Consider the following 16,367-nt stretch of genomic DNA (forward strand, 5'->3'; position numbering starts at 1 on the left):
TTATGATTTGCACTAGCCAAAGCCTCATATAATGTAAAAACGATCCGCGAAATTGCTAGTCTCCCTCATTGTTGGTAACGACAGTAGGCCGTACGAATGCTCCTGTAGTTGTTTTGAGAGAAAAACTTTCCTAGTATAAAAGCTACAGGAAGTACAGTACCACTTACTTCACTAAAAAGAGTATATAGCAGTTCTGCAATAGCGCACTACCGAGGATTGCAAGGGTGACAAAGTCAATAGCAAAGGGAGCTACCGACAACTTCCTCCATCTTTGTATAAATATCATTTCACTCTTACATAAATCTAGAGAAGACAGCAGTATTGGACCTCTTGTAGCGACAAGGGAGCTAGCTATTTTTCACTTCTTATCATGTTGCCTTTGATTTGAAACGATGTCCCGGTGGAGAAATGTCACTGAAATTTCTCTGGCATCGAAATCTGCCTCAGCTTCAGCCTGCAATAATTTGGCAAGGCTTTCGGACTCCTGAAGCAATGTTTACAAAGATCAAATCATAGCCCAAATTCTGCATCAATAGTCCTTTGACTTCAAACCGCAAAGATTCCATCATCAATTGTCCACCGAGCAATGCACCATAGTGGAAAGGGCACACTGAAGATGTTCCATGATCATCAACGAGTTTGATCTATGGTGGGCTATTCGAGCAATGTTGTGGAGGTAAACGAGAATGTTCAGTGAGGAGAAAGGTATTCTATACTGATAATAACTTTATTATATCAAGTAATTATCATGCAAACGTCAATTTCTAATCCACATTAGCTAGTATTGCGGTGATAAGAGAGTCATTATTCTATATACCAGAACTTTCTCTCTCTCTTGCGATTGTTCTGCACATTGAAAGACTAACCTACGCGACTCAGCACCCTTTGCTTCCCTCATAAGGCTAACCATACTCCATATAGTGCTAGCTAGTATCCACCAATAATGATCACCGCTGACTAATTAGCTTAGCTTATATAAGCGTTCGGAGTCTTTTCAATCCCCCATCCATCCAAAAAGTTAAGCCTTGTCTATCAGAAAGCATAGAATTAATTGTCAGGACCAAATTCAATCAAGAAGAAGAACGTTTTTAGCTTTTTACGACATCACGACGGACCTTTCATTTCGAGACTTAATATAATTCGAATCTCTCACTTTTTCTGAACTACTGGTCAAATAATCAATTTAATAGTTTCCACAACTTCTCTGTACTTTACCATCTTTTCTCGGAAGCCTCCAGTTTAAGTCGCGAAATACTTGGGCACGCACACCAATTCTGTTTGCACGTAGCTACCAGTTCTTTTCGTGCCTGACGGTATAACCTATTGTAATCGTTATTTTCTTGCGCCGCATGAAGTGATACTCGCAAAAGGCTTGCGCCAATGCGAATTCCGCTGCTGTTGCAGCCATGGCTTCTAATAACATAGACGTCCTCGCTCAGAGGTTGGGCTCTGCAGATACTGGTATGCCTCTCAATCGCGTGACTTTATCTCGATGCCAAATACTTGCCATAAAATAGTTCAAAAACTTTATGCTAACTCGAATGCGACAGATCTCAAGCTCAAGGTAGATGTTGCCGTTCAGTTGCGCGATGGCCTCGATCATTACATCACCGGCCCCATGTACTCAACATTTCTAAGAAAGCTCATACCAATTTTCATAAATTGCTTGAAGGGACCTCCTGTATTCATTAGCACTTCTTTGGATCAGGTAGGCAACGAAGTAACGAGATTGGTGGCAGAATGCTTACACGGGAATTTTAGAAACTTCGATGTTGCGTCCTGGAGATACTTCATCGTCTACCAATGAACCCCCCGGAAGCATTCGAGCCTTATGCGGCGGAGGTGGTGGATCTCTTGATAAGTTTAGTCAGGATAGATAATGAGGAGAATGCTACGCTATGTGTGAAGACAATCATGGATCTTATGCGAAGTCAGACCAAGGTTCTGCAAGACAGAGTACAGACGTTCCTCGGTCTCATCCAAGAACTGTTTGATCAGATGGACTCGGTTGTCCATGATCAACTAGACAATTCTGCCACTGGGTCTAACCAGACTGGTGTCCCTTCTACACCTGGAAGTTCGCAGACATTTCAGAATTCTCCTCGGCCTGGCTCGCCCATTGCCTCTGTCACAGATATTGGCCAAGATCCACAACAGCAGACACGGAAGCTACTGAAGGGTATGCAATCTTTTAAAGTCCTTGCTGAATGTCCCATTATTGTGGTATCGATATTCCAGGTCTATCGCAATTCCGTGCCTCAAAATGTCAAATTATTTATCCCGCTCATCAAAAGCGTACTTTTACTCCAAGCTAAACCACAGGAGCAAGCGCATGCGGAAGCAGCGAAAAGAGGTACAATATTCACAGGTATCAGTCCGGATATTAAGAATCGAGCGGCCTTTGGTGAATTTATTACAGCGCAGGTAAAGACTATGAGTTTTCTAGCTTATCTGTTAAGAGTCTACTCACAACAGCTTACGGATTTTCTTCCCACCCTACCGGACATAGTTGTAAGGCTGTTGAAGGACTGCCCTCGAGAGAAATCGGGAGCTCGAAAAGAGCTACTGGTGGCGATCAGACATATAATTAACTTCAACTTTAGAAAGATATTCCTCAGAGTGATAGACCAACTTCTTGATGAAAGAACACTCATTGGAGATGGGTTGACTGTGTATGAAGGCATGCGACCTCTGGCTTACAGCATGTTGGCCGATCTGATTCATCATGTCCGAGACGCTTTGGAACCTGGTCAGATCCGGAAAACCGTTGAGGTATACACCAGAAACCTACAAGATAGTTTTCCCGGCACGAGCTTTCAGACGATGAGCGCAAAGTTGTTACTCAATATGGCCGAGTGTATTGCGAAAATGCCTAGCAAGACAGATGCTCGTCACTACCTGATAATGATACTTAATGCTATTGGAGATAAGTTCGCAGCAATGAATCGCCAGTATTCCAATGCAGTCAAGCTCTCGAAGCATTATTCTCAGCAGACCCTCGATTCTGCACCTGAGAATTACCTAGCAGACAAGGACAACCCGCCGGATTGGGACGAGATTGACATCTTCTCAGCTATGCCTATCAAGACTTCGAATCCTCGCGATAGGGGCGCAGATCCAGTGGCTGACAACAAATTCTTGTTCAAAAACCTCATGAATGGCCTGAAGAACACATTTTACCAATTGAAAGCCTGTAATGGTGGTTCACCAATTGAACTATCGAATGCCCCTCCGCACTGGGCAGAAGTGTCACATGGTTTTTCCGCCGAAGAAGTTCAGGTTATCATAAAACTTTTCCGAGAAGGAGCCTACGTGTTTCGATATTACGAGATAGAGAAACCCGCGACAGAATCGCAGTACTCATCACCTGTTGAATTTATGGCAAATCATTATATGGTATCCAGCAGCAAGGAGGAGAAGGATCTTCTAGAAACTTTTGCCACAGTCTTCCACTGTATAGACCCCGCCACCTTTCACGAAGTATTTCATGAAGAAATCCCGAAGCTCTACGAAATGATCTTTGAGCATACTGCTCTCCTCCATGTCCCTCAATTCTTCCTTGCTAGCGAGGCAACTTCGCCCAGCTTTGCTGGAATGCTATTGCGATTCCTTATGGACCGAATTGATCAAGTTGGCACGGCCGATGTCAAGAAGTCATCCATTCTTCTTCGATTGTTCAAGCTAGCTTTTATGGCTGTGACTCTTTTCTCGAACCAAAATGAGCAAGTTCTATTGCCGCACGTCGTTAACATTGTTACAAAGTCGATCGAACTTTCGACGACCGCCGAGGAACCTTTGAACTACTTTCTACTACTGAGATCACTGTTCAGAAGTATTGGAGGGGGAAAGTTCGAACACCTTTACAAGCAAATCCTCCCTCTTTTAGAGATGCTATTAGAAGTCCTCAACAATCTACTTATGGCCGCGCGCAAACCCGCAGATCGTGACCTTTACGTAGAACTTTGTTTAACAGTGCCGGCACGATTGAGTAACCTTCTTCCTCATCTCAGCTATTTGATGCGACCTCTTGTGGTGGCTCTACGCGCAGGTTCTGATCTCGTCGGTCAAGGATTGAGAACGTTGGAATTATGCGTGGACAATTTGACTGCAGACTACTTGGATCCAATAATGGCACCGGTCATCGATGAACTGATGACCGCTTTATTTGACCATCTTCGACCAAATCCTTACAGTCATTTCCATGCACATACTACCATGCGTATACTTGGAAAATTGGGAGGTCGCAACAGAAGATTTATGACTGGTGCCCCCAATCTCAATTTCCAGCAGTTTGCGGATGATATAACGACCTTTGACTTGAAGTTGGTCGGCTCCAAGAGGGAGAGGCCTTTTCCGGTCGAGATAGGAATCGACCTTGCCATTGGGAAGCTGATGGAAGTCCCCAAAGGCGCCGCTGCCAAGAAATCGGATCCTTACTACAAAAAGCAGGCTCTTGCCCTGGTAAAATCCCAGCTCAAGTTACGATTGGGTGCAGACAACCTTCCAGACGAATTTCCCCGTCTCGTGAGGCTGCAAGCACAAGATCTTCTCTCAAAGAAAGCAGATGCAGATTTATCGCTATTTGAGACACCTGTCAGGGACCGATCTGAAGCTAAGAAGATGCAACAAGATACCATGCTGAAAAAACTCCTAAAGGCTTGCATCTTTGCGGTGTCCCTTCCTGAATTTTCATCAGAAGCTACTACTCTACTGTCTAACGTCTGTAAACATATTACGATTATCGAAGTTGCTAGATCATTAGGAGAAATGAAAGTGAGAATGAAACCGTTCGATGTCAACGCAGGAGAAGGTCCTCCTTGCATTGATAGTAAGGTTTTGGCAGACGCCATCGTCGAGTCTCTCGCTTCTGATCTACCTGCTGTGCGTGATGCCGCCAAGACCGCCGCCCAAGAAGTTTATGATTCGACAGCGACCATCTTTGGGTCCAATCGCTTTATTTACAGATTGTCATTTTTCAGTCACTTGAGTAGCGTCTTCTGTCACAGCTGTTACCAGGAAGAATGGTTCACTAAAACTGGTGGTAGTTTGGGTATTAACCTTATGCTAACCAAATTTGATCTCAGTGATAGCTGGATGCTGGAAAAGCAAGTTGAGTACACTAAAGCCCTCATGCATGTTATCAAAGACATGCCGCCGGATTTACCAGCAAAGACTCGAATTGCTGCACAGGATACATTAGAACTCCTCTTGAAGCGATGCGCCGGCAAATCCTCTAAAGCTGATCTTCAACCTTCGTCACAACCTGGACAGCCTTCACGACCATCTAAGCTACTTCAGCTATGCAACCTTTTTAATGCGGAGGTCTACCACATGAATGGCCATGTCCGTGAGACCGCGAGGAAATCCCTCGAGATTATTGCGAAAGAAATTGATGTTGAAGTATACGAGCTTCTTGCCCACCAACAAGATCGAATCTTGGCTCCAATCTACAATAAACCTCTGAGGGCTTTGCCATTTGCCACCCAAATTGGATACATCGACGCTGTCAACTATTATATGAGCCTGAAGAACGATTTCCTCGCGTTTGACGACACCTTGAACAGGCTGCTCATGGAGTGCCTAGCGTTAGCTGATGCACCAGACGAATCGCTGGCGCCAAAACCCACCGAGCATCGAACGCATGAGCACATAGTCACTCTCAGAGTCTCCTGTATAAAAACTTTGACAACTGCCATGGGATTCGATGATTTTCAAAAAGGCCCAGCCAACCCCACCCGAACCAGGATTGTCAGTGTGTTCTTCAAATGCCTCTATTCTAATTCCAAGGCCACTATTGAAGCTGCCAATGATGCATTGAGAGTTGTCTTGTCTCATTCAAACAAGCTTCCCAAGGACCTCCTTCAGAACGGCCTTCGACCAGTTTTGGCTAATCTTCAAGACCCTAAACGTTTAACTACGCACGGCCTCGACGGCTTGGCACGATTGCTTCAGCTTCTGACCACATACTTCAAGGTTGAGATTGGTTCCCGCCTGCTGGAACACATCAGAGTTCTCGCAGACCCAAACGCTTTCCAACGTATATCATTCACTCTTGTCGAGCAAAATGAGCAAATGAAAATCATTGCAGCTGTATTTAACATTTTCCATCTTCTGCCTCCTGCAGCCGAGCAATTCAAGGAGAGGCTCATAGATGCCGTCTTAGAGTTGGAGGAAAAGCTTCGTAGGACACGGTATAGCCCCTTCAGAGACCCACTGTATAAATACATCAATAGGTATCCCAAAGAAGTGTGGGCCATGCTTCTCAGCAAGATCGAGGACCAAAAGTATGGGAGGTTCTTGGCTCAAGTTTTAAGCCATCCGGACAGTGCACCTTTACGTGCAGTCGTGGTTCGCAGCATAGATTCTTTGATAAAGAGCTGCGGAGATATGGGTGCAGAAAACCGGGAGACTCGATATGCTGCCGTCATCAATGCTATCAATGTCATGCACTCCATTTGTAGTTTCAAGGGGACCGAACTTTGGATGGATAAAAAGGAGAACTTGATGTGGTTTAGGCTTGTCGGCAAGAACCTCGAACAGCACCTACGCACTAACACTCTTCCACAAAACCTCCGGCTGGCAGCAGAGCAAGCAGGACAGCAACTCATGATCATCTTCACGAAATTCCTGGAATATAATCCTCGTGATCTGGATTCATTCTTCAATCTAATTGAGTCCATAACAGCTGAAGATTTTAAACCTAACCAGCCAATCTTCGATTTCATCTACAAGTTTATAGTGTGCAGCGAGTCGATCGATTACCGTAAAGCTATTGTCCTCCGGTGTCTGGAAATATACGTCAGCAAGGCTGCGACGCAGAAAAACAAGACTTTCCTCCTGCACAATCTCGTCAATCCAATCATAGCTATGGATATTATGCGCAACTTTCAGCAGCCATCATCAGCCAAGAGCTCCCGACTTATAGATCGAACGATTATTGAATCGATACATACCAAAGTTTGGAAGGTTGGTTTGCCAGATCCCAGTGATGACCTCACGCAGCCAGGAATTGACCATACGCGAATGGAACTATTGCAATTGACAGCCATGCTCGTCAAGTACAATCATTCTATCCTTCAAGAAGCCAGAAAAGACATCATCAAGTTCGGTTGGGGCTACATCAGACTCGAGGACGTGATCAACAAGCACGCTGCGTACGTCGTTATTGGGTACTTTATTGCACATTACGAAACCCCCGCCAAGATCGTCCAGCAAGTTTACTTTTCCCTTCTAAAAACAAATCAAAATGAAGGACGGGCTTTGGTCACCCAAGCACTAGAATTAATAGCTCCTGTTCTTCCCAAACGTTGCAATGCTGTACCTGGAGATCGTAATCCCGTCTGGGCCGCTGCTCCACGTCGCATACTTGCGGAGGAAGGTCAGAATGTGCAACAGATGACTAGCATTTTCAACTTCCTTGTAAAACATGCAGATCTCTTTTACGAGTCCCGCGATAAGTTCATCAATCTCATCATCGGCTCCTTGCGCAAAATCGCACCACCGCAAACAAACCCATCTAACGAGAGCAAGAAGCTATCCCTACATCTGATGTCATTGATATGGCATTGGGAAGAGCGACGCGTCGAAGGGAAAGCAACTTCTTCAGAAAGGCCTTTATCCGAATCCCCGAACACAAAGAAAAGAAAACTTGACAGTCTCAATGACCCTCAAACTTCGTCTCCATCACCATCCAGACCTGGAACCACTTCGACAAATGATAAACCAGAGTACCAGATACCCGCCGTGATGCGTGCAAAGATGATTAAGTATCTCGTTGAATTCATTGCGTCGCTCAATGAACGATATCCCCTACCATCTGCTCGGGGCCGAGATACAACGACGTCTCATGGACCAGCACAGCCACCACCTTCTGTCGAAGTTTGCAAGAAATCTATGTCTTTACTTTGGAATCTTCTACAGCCTCAGTACTGGGGTGACCTTGACATCGACCTTTTCCCGAACGTTACAGAGCAAGTCCTAGCAAGCGACAAAGCAACGGCTGCTCTCTTGAGCGAGCGCCCCGATAAGGATAAGCCGGACGATAAATTTATCACTAACATCATCAATACACTGCAAATCGTTCGGATTGTTATCAATGTAAAGCCTACAAAATGGATTCTCGAAAAAGTGCCAGAACTTCAACACATCCTAGAGAAGGCTCTGAAATCTGACAACCCTGAGGTTCAAGATTGCATGCACGCTGGTGATGAGAAAATTGATGATGGACGGAAATTAAGTCCTTTGCTCAAACGTATCTTAGAGGCAGTCCCTGATGATACCCCAATGGAAGATGCAGACGCAGAGTGCGAACCGGAGGCCTCAACCTCTGAGATTATAACCTACCTATCTGCTACAGCTACGGAAATGCTTTCGGCCAATAACTACATATCTGGTCTCAATATCCTTTGGACTTTAGCGCAGAGAAAAGCATCGGAAATGGATCAACATATTCCCCAAGTCATGAAAGCTCTGCAGCAGAAATTGGCACGTGAGCATGTAGGTCATTACACTGCGCTCACGGGTCAAGGTGCTATCCCTGCCGCAATGCGACCTGGCGAGGTTGAACCTGTTGGTCTTATGTCCCAATACGATCTGGAGATTCAAACCGGGCTCATGCTCAAAGCCATCGACGTGATATCCTTACGTATGGATACTCTCGGCGACAGCCGTCGTCCATTTTTGAGTGTCCTCGCAACTTTAGTTGAGAAGTCTTTGAGTAATCCTTTGTGTCTGAAAATTCTAGAGATGGTTGAAGCCTGGGTGTTCAAGTCAGAAGGCTCTTGGCCCACCCTGAAAGAGAAGACGGCGGTCTTGCACAAAATGTTGAGTTTTGAGCAGCGCACGGACCAGACCCTGTTAATGAAGTTCTTAGAACTCGTTATTCGCATCTACGAAGATCCAAAAATCACGCGTACAGAGCTGACAGTTCGTATGGAGCATGCTTTCTTGATCGGCACAAGAGCACAAGATGTAGATATGCGAAGTCGATTTATGGCCATATTTGACAGAAGTCAGTCCAAGACAGCAAGTACAAGGCTCAACTATGTCATCATTGGCCAGAACTGGGACCCTCTGGCAGAATCTTACTGGTTGGCGCAAGCCTCTCAATTGCTTCTAGGTGCTGTCGATGCGAACCATTCCATCCACTTGCATTCGGACGACTTCAAGGTGATGCCCGCTTCAGTGCTTTATGAGACTTATGCCAAAGACAATCGGACTCCTACTTTGCCACAAGATAACAGATTCGACAGTCTCATGGCATCCCACAGAAGATTCGTCGCGGAGCTTGGGGATGTGAAAGCACGAGATATCATTGAACCACTCAGCCAACTTCAACACCTCGATCCAAACATGGCGCATGAGATTTGGGTAGCTTTATTCCCAATATATTGGAATGCTACGCCAAAAGATGAACGAAGTGATCTGGAACGAGGCATGGTAACTCTACTCACAAGAGAATATCACTCACGCCAAATTGATAAGCGACCAAATGTGGTACAATCTCTCCTGGAAGGCGCAGCTAAAGCGTGGCCCGAGTGTAAATTACCACCGCATGTAGTCAAGTTCCTGGCAAAGACTTACGACGTTTGGTACACAGCCCTCGTGCAACTTGAGAATGCTGCTATAAAACCAGAGATTAACAGTGATTTGGTTCGTGAAAGCAATCTTGATGCTCTTGTAGAACTGTATTCAGGGCTTCAGGAGGATGACCTTTTCTACGGGACTTGGCGGCGCCGCTGTGCGTACGTCGAAACCAATGCCGCACTGTCGTACGAACAGAACGGAATGTGGGACAAAGCTCAGACTATGTACGAACATGCTCAAATCAAAGCACGAACAGGCGCGCTTCCTTTTTCACAGGGAGAGTATATGCTGTGGGAAGACCATTGGGTTCTTTGTGCCCAAAAACTCCAACAATGGGAAGTTCTTCAAGATTTCGCGAAGCATGAGAATTTCCAGGACTTGCTTCTTGAGTGCGCTTGGAGGCAATTTGAGATTTGGCAAGAGCCTGAACATCGTGAGCAGCTGGATAACATCATCAAAGGTGTCATGGATGCGCCGACGCCAAGAAGAACTTTCTTCCAGGCTTTTATGTCTTTGCTCAAGCTCCACAAGAAGACTGAAACGCAGGCTGAATTCAGCAAAGTCTGCGACGAAGCCATCCAGCTTTCTATCCGCAAATGGCACCAATTACCGAAGCGTATTACGAACGCTCACATCCCACTGCTTCAAAATTTCCAACAGCTTGTGGAACTTCACGATGCCAGCGTTATATGTCAAAGTCTATCACAAACTACTAGTGCTAATTTAGATGTCAAGTCAGGTGAACTGAAGCTTTTGTTGGGAACCTGGCGTGATCGACTGCCAAATGTCTGGGATGACATCACGGCTTGGCAGGATCTTGTCACGTGGAGACAGCATATCTTTGCTCTAATTAATTCAACATACTTGAATCTCATCCCTCAGCAACCGCCTAACGCTAATGGTGCGTCCTTTGCCTATAGAGGCTACCATGAAACTGCCTGGATAATCAATAGATTTGCACATGTAGCCCGCAAGCATAACCTACCCGAGGTTTGCATTAGCCAACTTAGTCGGATTTATACGTTACCAAACATCGAGATCCAGGAGGCTTTTCTCAAGCTTCGAGAGCAAGCAAAATGTCATTACCAGAATCCCAACGAACTCAATAATGGACTAGACGTTATTAATAACACCAATCTCAATTACTTTGGCCCTAATCAAAAGGCTGAGTTTTACACCTTGAAAGGCATGTTCCAGGAAAAGCTTGGTCTACGTGATGAAGCATCTGAAGCTTATGGAATGGCCTTGTTTTTCGAGATCAAGCTCCCCAAGGCTTGGGCTGAGTGGGGTTACTTCAACGATCGGCTCTTCAAAGCGAATCCAAATGACTACACATTTGCCAGGAATGCCTTGAGTTGCTATTTAGAAGCAGCAGGTTTGTTTAAGAATGCGAAGTCTAGGAAACTGCTCACGAGGATTCTCTGGCTGTTGAGCCTCGATGATGCTGAAGGTACGCTTTCAGCACAATTTGATGAGTATAAGGGAGAAACACCGGTCTGGTATTGGATCACATTCATCCCTCAGCTTCTCACGGGCTTGGGACACAAAGAGGCAGCCAAGGCACATCTTATTTTGTCTAAAATTGCAAAATCTTACCCTCAGGCTTTGTTCTTCCAGCTCAGAACAAACCGCGAAGACATGCTTGCTATCAAGAAGCAACAGGATATGAAAGAAGCTAAGAAAGCCAGAGCCCAGACTCAAGCCCAAGGCCAGGCATTGGGCGGTATCTCTAACATCAAGGCCGAAAATACCAACGGCACAAGGCCTGAAAATGCGTCGGCATCACGTCCTGGTACCGCAGGTGCCGAAGGTGTTCCTGCAATTAAGACAGAGCCCGGAGAAACGAACGGAAATATCACCAACACAAACGGCGCTCCTGTCAATGGAGCTCCTACCAATGGCACGGCAAATGGTTCACAAGATGTTGCACCATCTCAGGGATCTCAGAAGAAACCCCCTTGGGAGTACACGGAAGAATTGTTGGGAGCTCTGAAAACAGCTTTCCCATTATTAGCACTTTCTATGGAAGCTATGGTTGATTCCATTCAAAAGAACTTCAAATGTCCACCCGATGAAGATGCATACAGATTGATAGTAGCCTTACTCAATGATGGACTTTCTTATGTTAGTCGTACGCCATCGTCTTATGCTAAGGACAACAAACTACCGCCAGCGACGGAAGCAAATATCACTCGCTTTGCGGAGACTATCCTACCCCCTCACATTAGGACGTCATTTGAGCAAGATTTCGTGAAGCATAAACCTACAATGTTCGAATACATTCACAAGCTTAGGACATGGAGAGACAAGTTTGAAGAGAAGCTAGATCGTCGCACCTTGACAGTGCCGCTCGAGGGTTATAACTCTTACCTTATCGATTTCCGTTTCCAAAAGCTTGACGAGATAGAAGTCCCTGGGCAGTACCTTCTCCACAAAGACAAAAACCAGGATTTCATTCGCATTGAACGATTCATGCCTGATGTGGATCTTGTGCGTACAATTGGGGTCTGCCATCGTCGAATTAGAATCCGTGGCCATGATGGAAGCTTGCATCCATTTGCTATACAGCACCCTGCAGCACGACATTGTAGGCGAGAAGAGCGCATTTTGCAGTTGTTCAGGCATTTCAATGGTACTTTGAGCAAACGAAAGGAGAGCAGAAGACGTAATCTGAACTTCCATTTACCATTGATGATCCCTCTTGCACCACACATCCGGATGGTGCAAGACGATCCAACCTACGTTTCATTGCAGGGTGTCTATGATGATCACTGTAGGCGAAATGAAATTGCTAAAGACGCACCTATTGTGTTCAACATGGAGAAACAAAAACTATTGTTTGAGAATAAAGTAAGTTTGAAGGAAGACGGCATTTTGGAAATATTTGTGACTGATTTTTGCCAGCAAAATAAGACTCCTGAACAGTCTGCCACTGCTAGACTCGAGACATTCGCTGCTATTCAAGAAAAACATGTTGGGCCAAGTATTGTTCTTGAATATTTCACAAAAACTTACCCATCATTCTCCGAATTTTGGTTGTTCCGGAGACAATTCTCTTATCAATATGCAGCTCTAACCTTCATGACGTATATCCTACATATGCATAATCGTTATCCTCACAAGATTTCAATCTCGCGTGCCACAGGAAATATTTGGGGGTCTGAATTGATGTCTTGTATGGCAGCAGGCAAAGCAATTTTCCACAACCCTGAGCCTGTACCATTCCGTCTTACGCCTAATATTCAGACTCTTATGGGACCTTTGGCTACTGAGGGTATTTACAGCTGTGCTATCATGGCTATTGCACGATGCCTCAGTGAACCCGAGTTCGAACTCGAACAACAACTTTGTCTTTTTGTTCGTGACGAGATGATATTTTGGCACACGAGCAGCCATAAAGCTATAAAAGATACAGAGTTGAGGCAGTCTGTTCAAACAAATAGCGATATGATAGTAAAGAGGGCATTGAGCATAGCTAAATCACCGGAGGGTGCGCTACCTGCCAACCAAACTGTGATTGATTTGATTGCTAAGGCAGTCAATCCTATGAACCTTGCGCAATGCGATGCTTTGTGGATGCCATATCTATGATCGCAGAGCCTCGGTTATTTAGACGTGGACATGAATGGGAGAGGGGAGGAGGAATCTCTATGTATTTCTTAAGATTTTAGGCGTAATTGGCTGGTGTGTAGGAATAAAAGCTTGCTTGGTTAGTGGGCTTGAGGGGAGTCGGAGGCTGGACTTATGGGTGATTTAATACCGGCGTTTGAATTTGGGAGACGTTGGCAAGTTAAAAGGAGACTTAAAGGTGAACGCAGTATGTTTTCAACTTAGGCTAGCATGATATGATCATCGGGGTGTGTTTGAAATTTTGCTAGTTAGAATTGTATACATAGTATTTTTCGTAGCTTCCGCCATAAGCATAATAGCGCTCGATATGAGGCGATATATCTATTCTTCTTCCCATCTAGTACGGTGGATTTGAATACTAAGACTACAAGATATAAACATAGATTCGGACGCCTGCCGCATGAAGTCTATGTGAACAGTCGTTGGATTAAAGAGAGCTACGAGAGCCGATTCTTATGAAGCTCAAAAATCATAGAGATAGATATATGGTTTAGATGCGACTTGGCATACATAGTACTCCGATGCTGCTAGCAGTCCGAAATTTTTGCCAAATGTATATGCAACGCCACTATGTAACTTATCAGATTGCAAGTTATGATTTCGGGCTGGGAAGGAGGTATGTGCAGTCAAAGGGATGGATGACTAAGCCATGAGGAAATCTAATCTTATAACGTGGTTTATCACCGAGTGGATCACTTCCACCTCAATTCTTGATCTCCCACTTCAACACGTGTTTTATCAATCAGTTGAAATGTAATCGAATAATAAAGAAACTCGAATACTTTTAGCTATTGAGGCTATTCAAAAAGACAAAAAACTCAATATTCGAAAAGCTGTCAAGTTATATAATTTACCATATACAACATTCAATCACAGAATGAATGGTTTTATGTTACGACGGCTTCGGATCTCGTATCATGTGACCAATTATGTAATCACATGGTCCCTTCGATCCCCTCGGTCTCTTGATCGAAGGGACCGAGGGGACCAAGGGGACGATTAGCATGAAGGTCTATATAACCAAGATGGATTTCCTTTGTATAGAGCTTCGTGCTCAAGATCAATCATTTAGTATATCCTACTATTAGTTATGAATTGTATATCATTATTGTCATTACTTAAGTCCCTGCTTGACGCCTAGTTATAAACCACCTCGAGAGCCTAGAGCACTTCCACGTGATCTAGACGGCAAACCTCGTAACAATGTTTTAGTTGTGTTTATGACTTTTAAAGAGCTCTTTATAAAGATTCCAAGTTTATTAGAGAATAATTTTGATTAATATCGAATATACAAGCAAAATATAGTATTCTCGATTGTGATTTCTATAATTTCGATGAAATCGGCTTTATGATAGGTATAATATATCCTGGAATAGTTGTAATTAGTGTTGAACGAAATGGCAGAAGCAAGACAATATAATTAGGCAATAAAGAATGGGCTACAGTGATTATATGTGATAATAGGGAGGGTGAAACTATACTTCTATTTCTGGTGGTTCAAGGATAGGTTCATCTTTCCAATTGGTATACCGAAATCGATTTTCCTGTGGATTGGGCTATTAAACCTATTTCCAATAGATGGACAAACAATAAGATAGGTTTAGAATGGTTGAAACACTTCAATAAGTATACTCTGAATCGAAGAAAAAGCAAATATCGAATATTGATATTGAATAGGTATGAAAGTTATGAATCTGTAGCTTTTCAATTATATTGCAAGGAGAATGATATTATATATATCAAATTACTACTGTATTCAAGTCATTTAACTCAACTACTTGATATTGGCTGTTTTAGCAATCTGAAACATTTATATAATGGTCAAATTGATGAATTTATCAAGGCATATGTCAACCATATATCGAAGGTTGAATTCTTTGTAGCTTTCAAAGTTGTATATCAAGAATCAATCATAGCTCAGAATATGAAATCAGGATTCCGAGGAACAGGTCTAATACCATTTAATCCTGAAGCTGTACTTTCGAAACTAGATATTTGAATTCATACATCTACCCCTCTTTCCTTCGATCTAGATATATAGATCTCTCAAACCTCTCACAATCCAACTGAAGCTCTTTTATAATCAATTTTAGTAAAATCTCGAATAATTCGTCATCAATCAAGCTCCTTTACATTTATATTTGAGATTATACTAGCTCTAGCTAAAGGTACAAAGAGATTAGCTTATAAGAATACATTTTTAAATACAAAGATTTATACACTTCGAAAAGCAAATATAGCATTAAGCAAACATCGATATACAAAAAAAACTTAATTGTATTAAGGAGGAGTACTTACTAAACAAAAGGCTGCAGATATATTATCTCAACAAAAGGTTGATATTCAGATTCAATGCGATAAGCATCAAAAAGGGGGGAATTCTAATAGGGAAGCATCTTCTAATCGATACTGTAGTAAGTGTAGAAAAACAGGATATAATGCAAGAACTTGTCAAAACAGTGTAATAGATCCTAGATTATTAGATTCTTAATAGCTTTAATCAATTGATTCAATTGTTGTTGAATGATACGAGTTTAAAGTGGTAAGTTGAGGTGAAAGTGATCCACTCGGTGATAAACCACATTATGTTAATGTTAATCTTTATCTTTCATCATTATCATTAATCACCAGTTTTTATATTTTTACCTTCCTACTTTATTTAGTCAAATAACCTAACACAGTAAATATATATATCATATCAATCACGTATTGGACTTCAGTAAAGATCTCTCTGAATCTCTTCTCTATTTCTCCAAGCTATTTACTTAGCAAGGTATTGTATTCAAACCGATGCATCAACATTCAAAATCCTAATCCTAATCCTAATCCTAATCCAATAGCAAGTTGTCACTCTAACAAAGGTAAAGTTACCAAACTTCATTTTCATCCATACGTCCACGCAAGCTATGCAATTAAACGCGTCAAATCCCATCATCCCATTCCTTAACTCCAAAGTAGTTATAATTTAAATCATTCCTGTCACTCCTGGTCTATCGTATCGGTACTTTTTGCTTTTATACTCCTTCATGGCTCGCTTTGTTTTGTTGTACAAACAGCTTAATTGTGGCGTGTTTTTCTTCTCGATCATATCATACACACACACGATACTTTCTCGGATTATTGAGCTACTTCTGTGTAGCTATTTGAATGGT

General features: G+C 43.2%; 1 protein-coding gene across 1 annotated transcript; it reads left to right on the top strand.

Moving 5' to 3' along the window:
• Window positions 1–1,406: 1,406 nt before the first annotated feature.
• Window positions 1,407–13,176, top strand: SS1G_01727 (hypothetical protein; the record flags this gene model as incomplete). Its single annotated transcript, XM_001597483.1, has 4 exons — window positions 1,407–1,461; window positions 1,551–1,708; window positions 1,762–12,435; window positions 12,490–13,176. 4 exons carry the CDS (start codon window positions 1,407–1,409, stop codon window positions 13,174–13,176), a joined length of 11,574 nt encoding a protein of 3,857 aa, XP_001597533.1.
• Between the last annotated feature and the right edge of the window lie 3,191 nt (window positions 13,177–16,367).

The sequence above is a fragment of the Sclerotinia sclerotiorum genome, genomic scaffold (genome assembly GCF_000146945.2).
Source record: "Sclerotinia sclerotiorum 1980 UF-70 scaffold_2 genomic scaffold, whole genome shotgun sequence".
Classification (NCBI taxonomy): domain Eukaryota; kingdom Fungi; phylum Ascomycota; class Leotiomycetes; order Helotiales; family Sclerotiniaceae; genus Sclerotinia; species Sclerotinia sclerotiorum.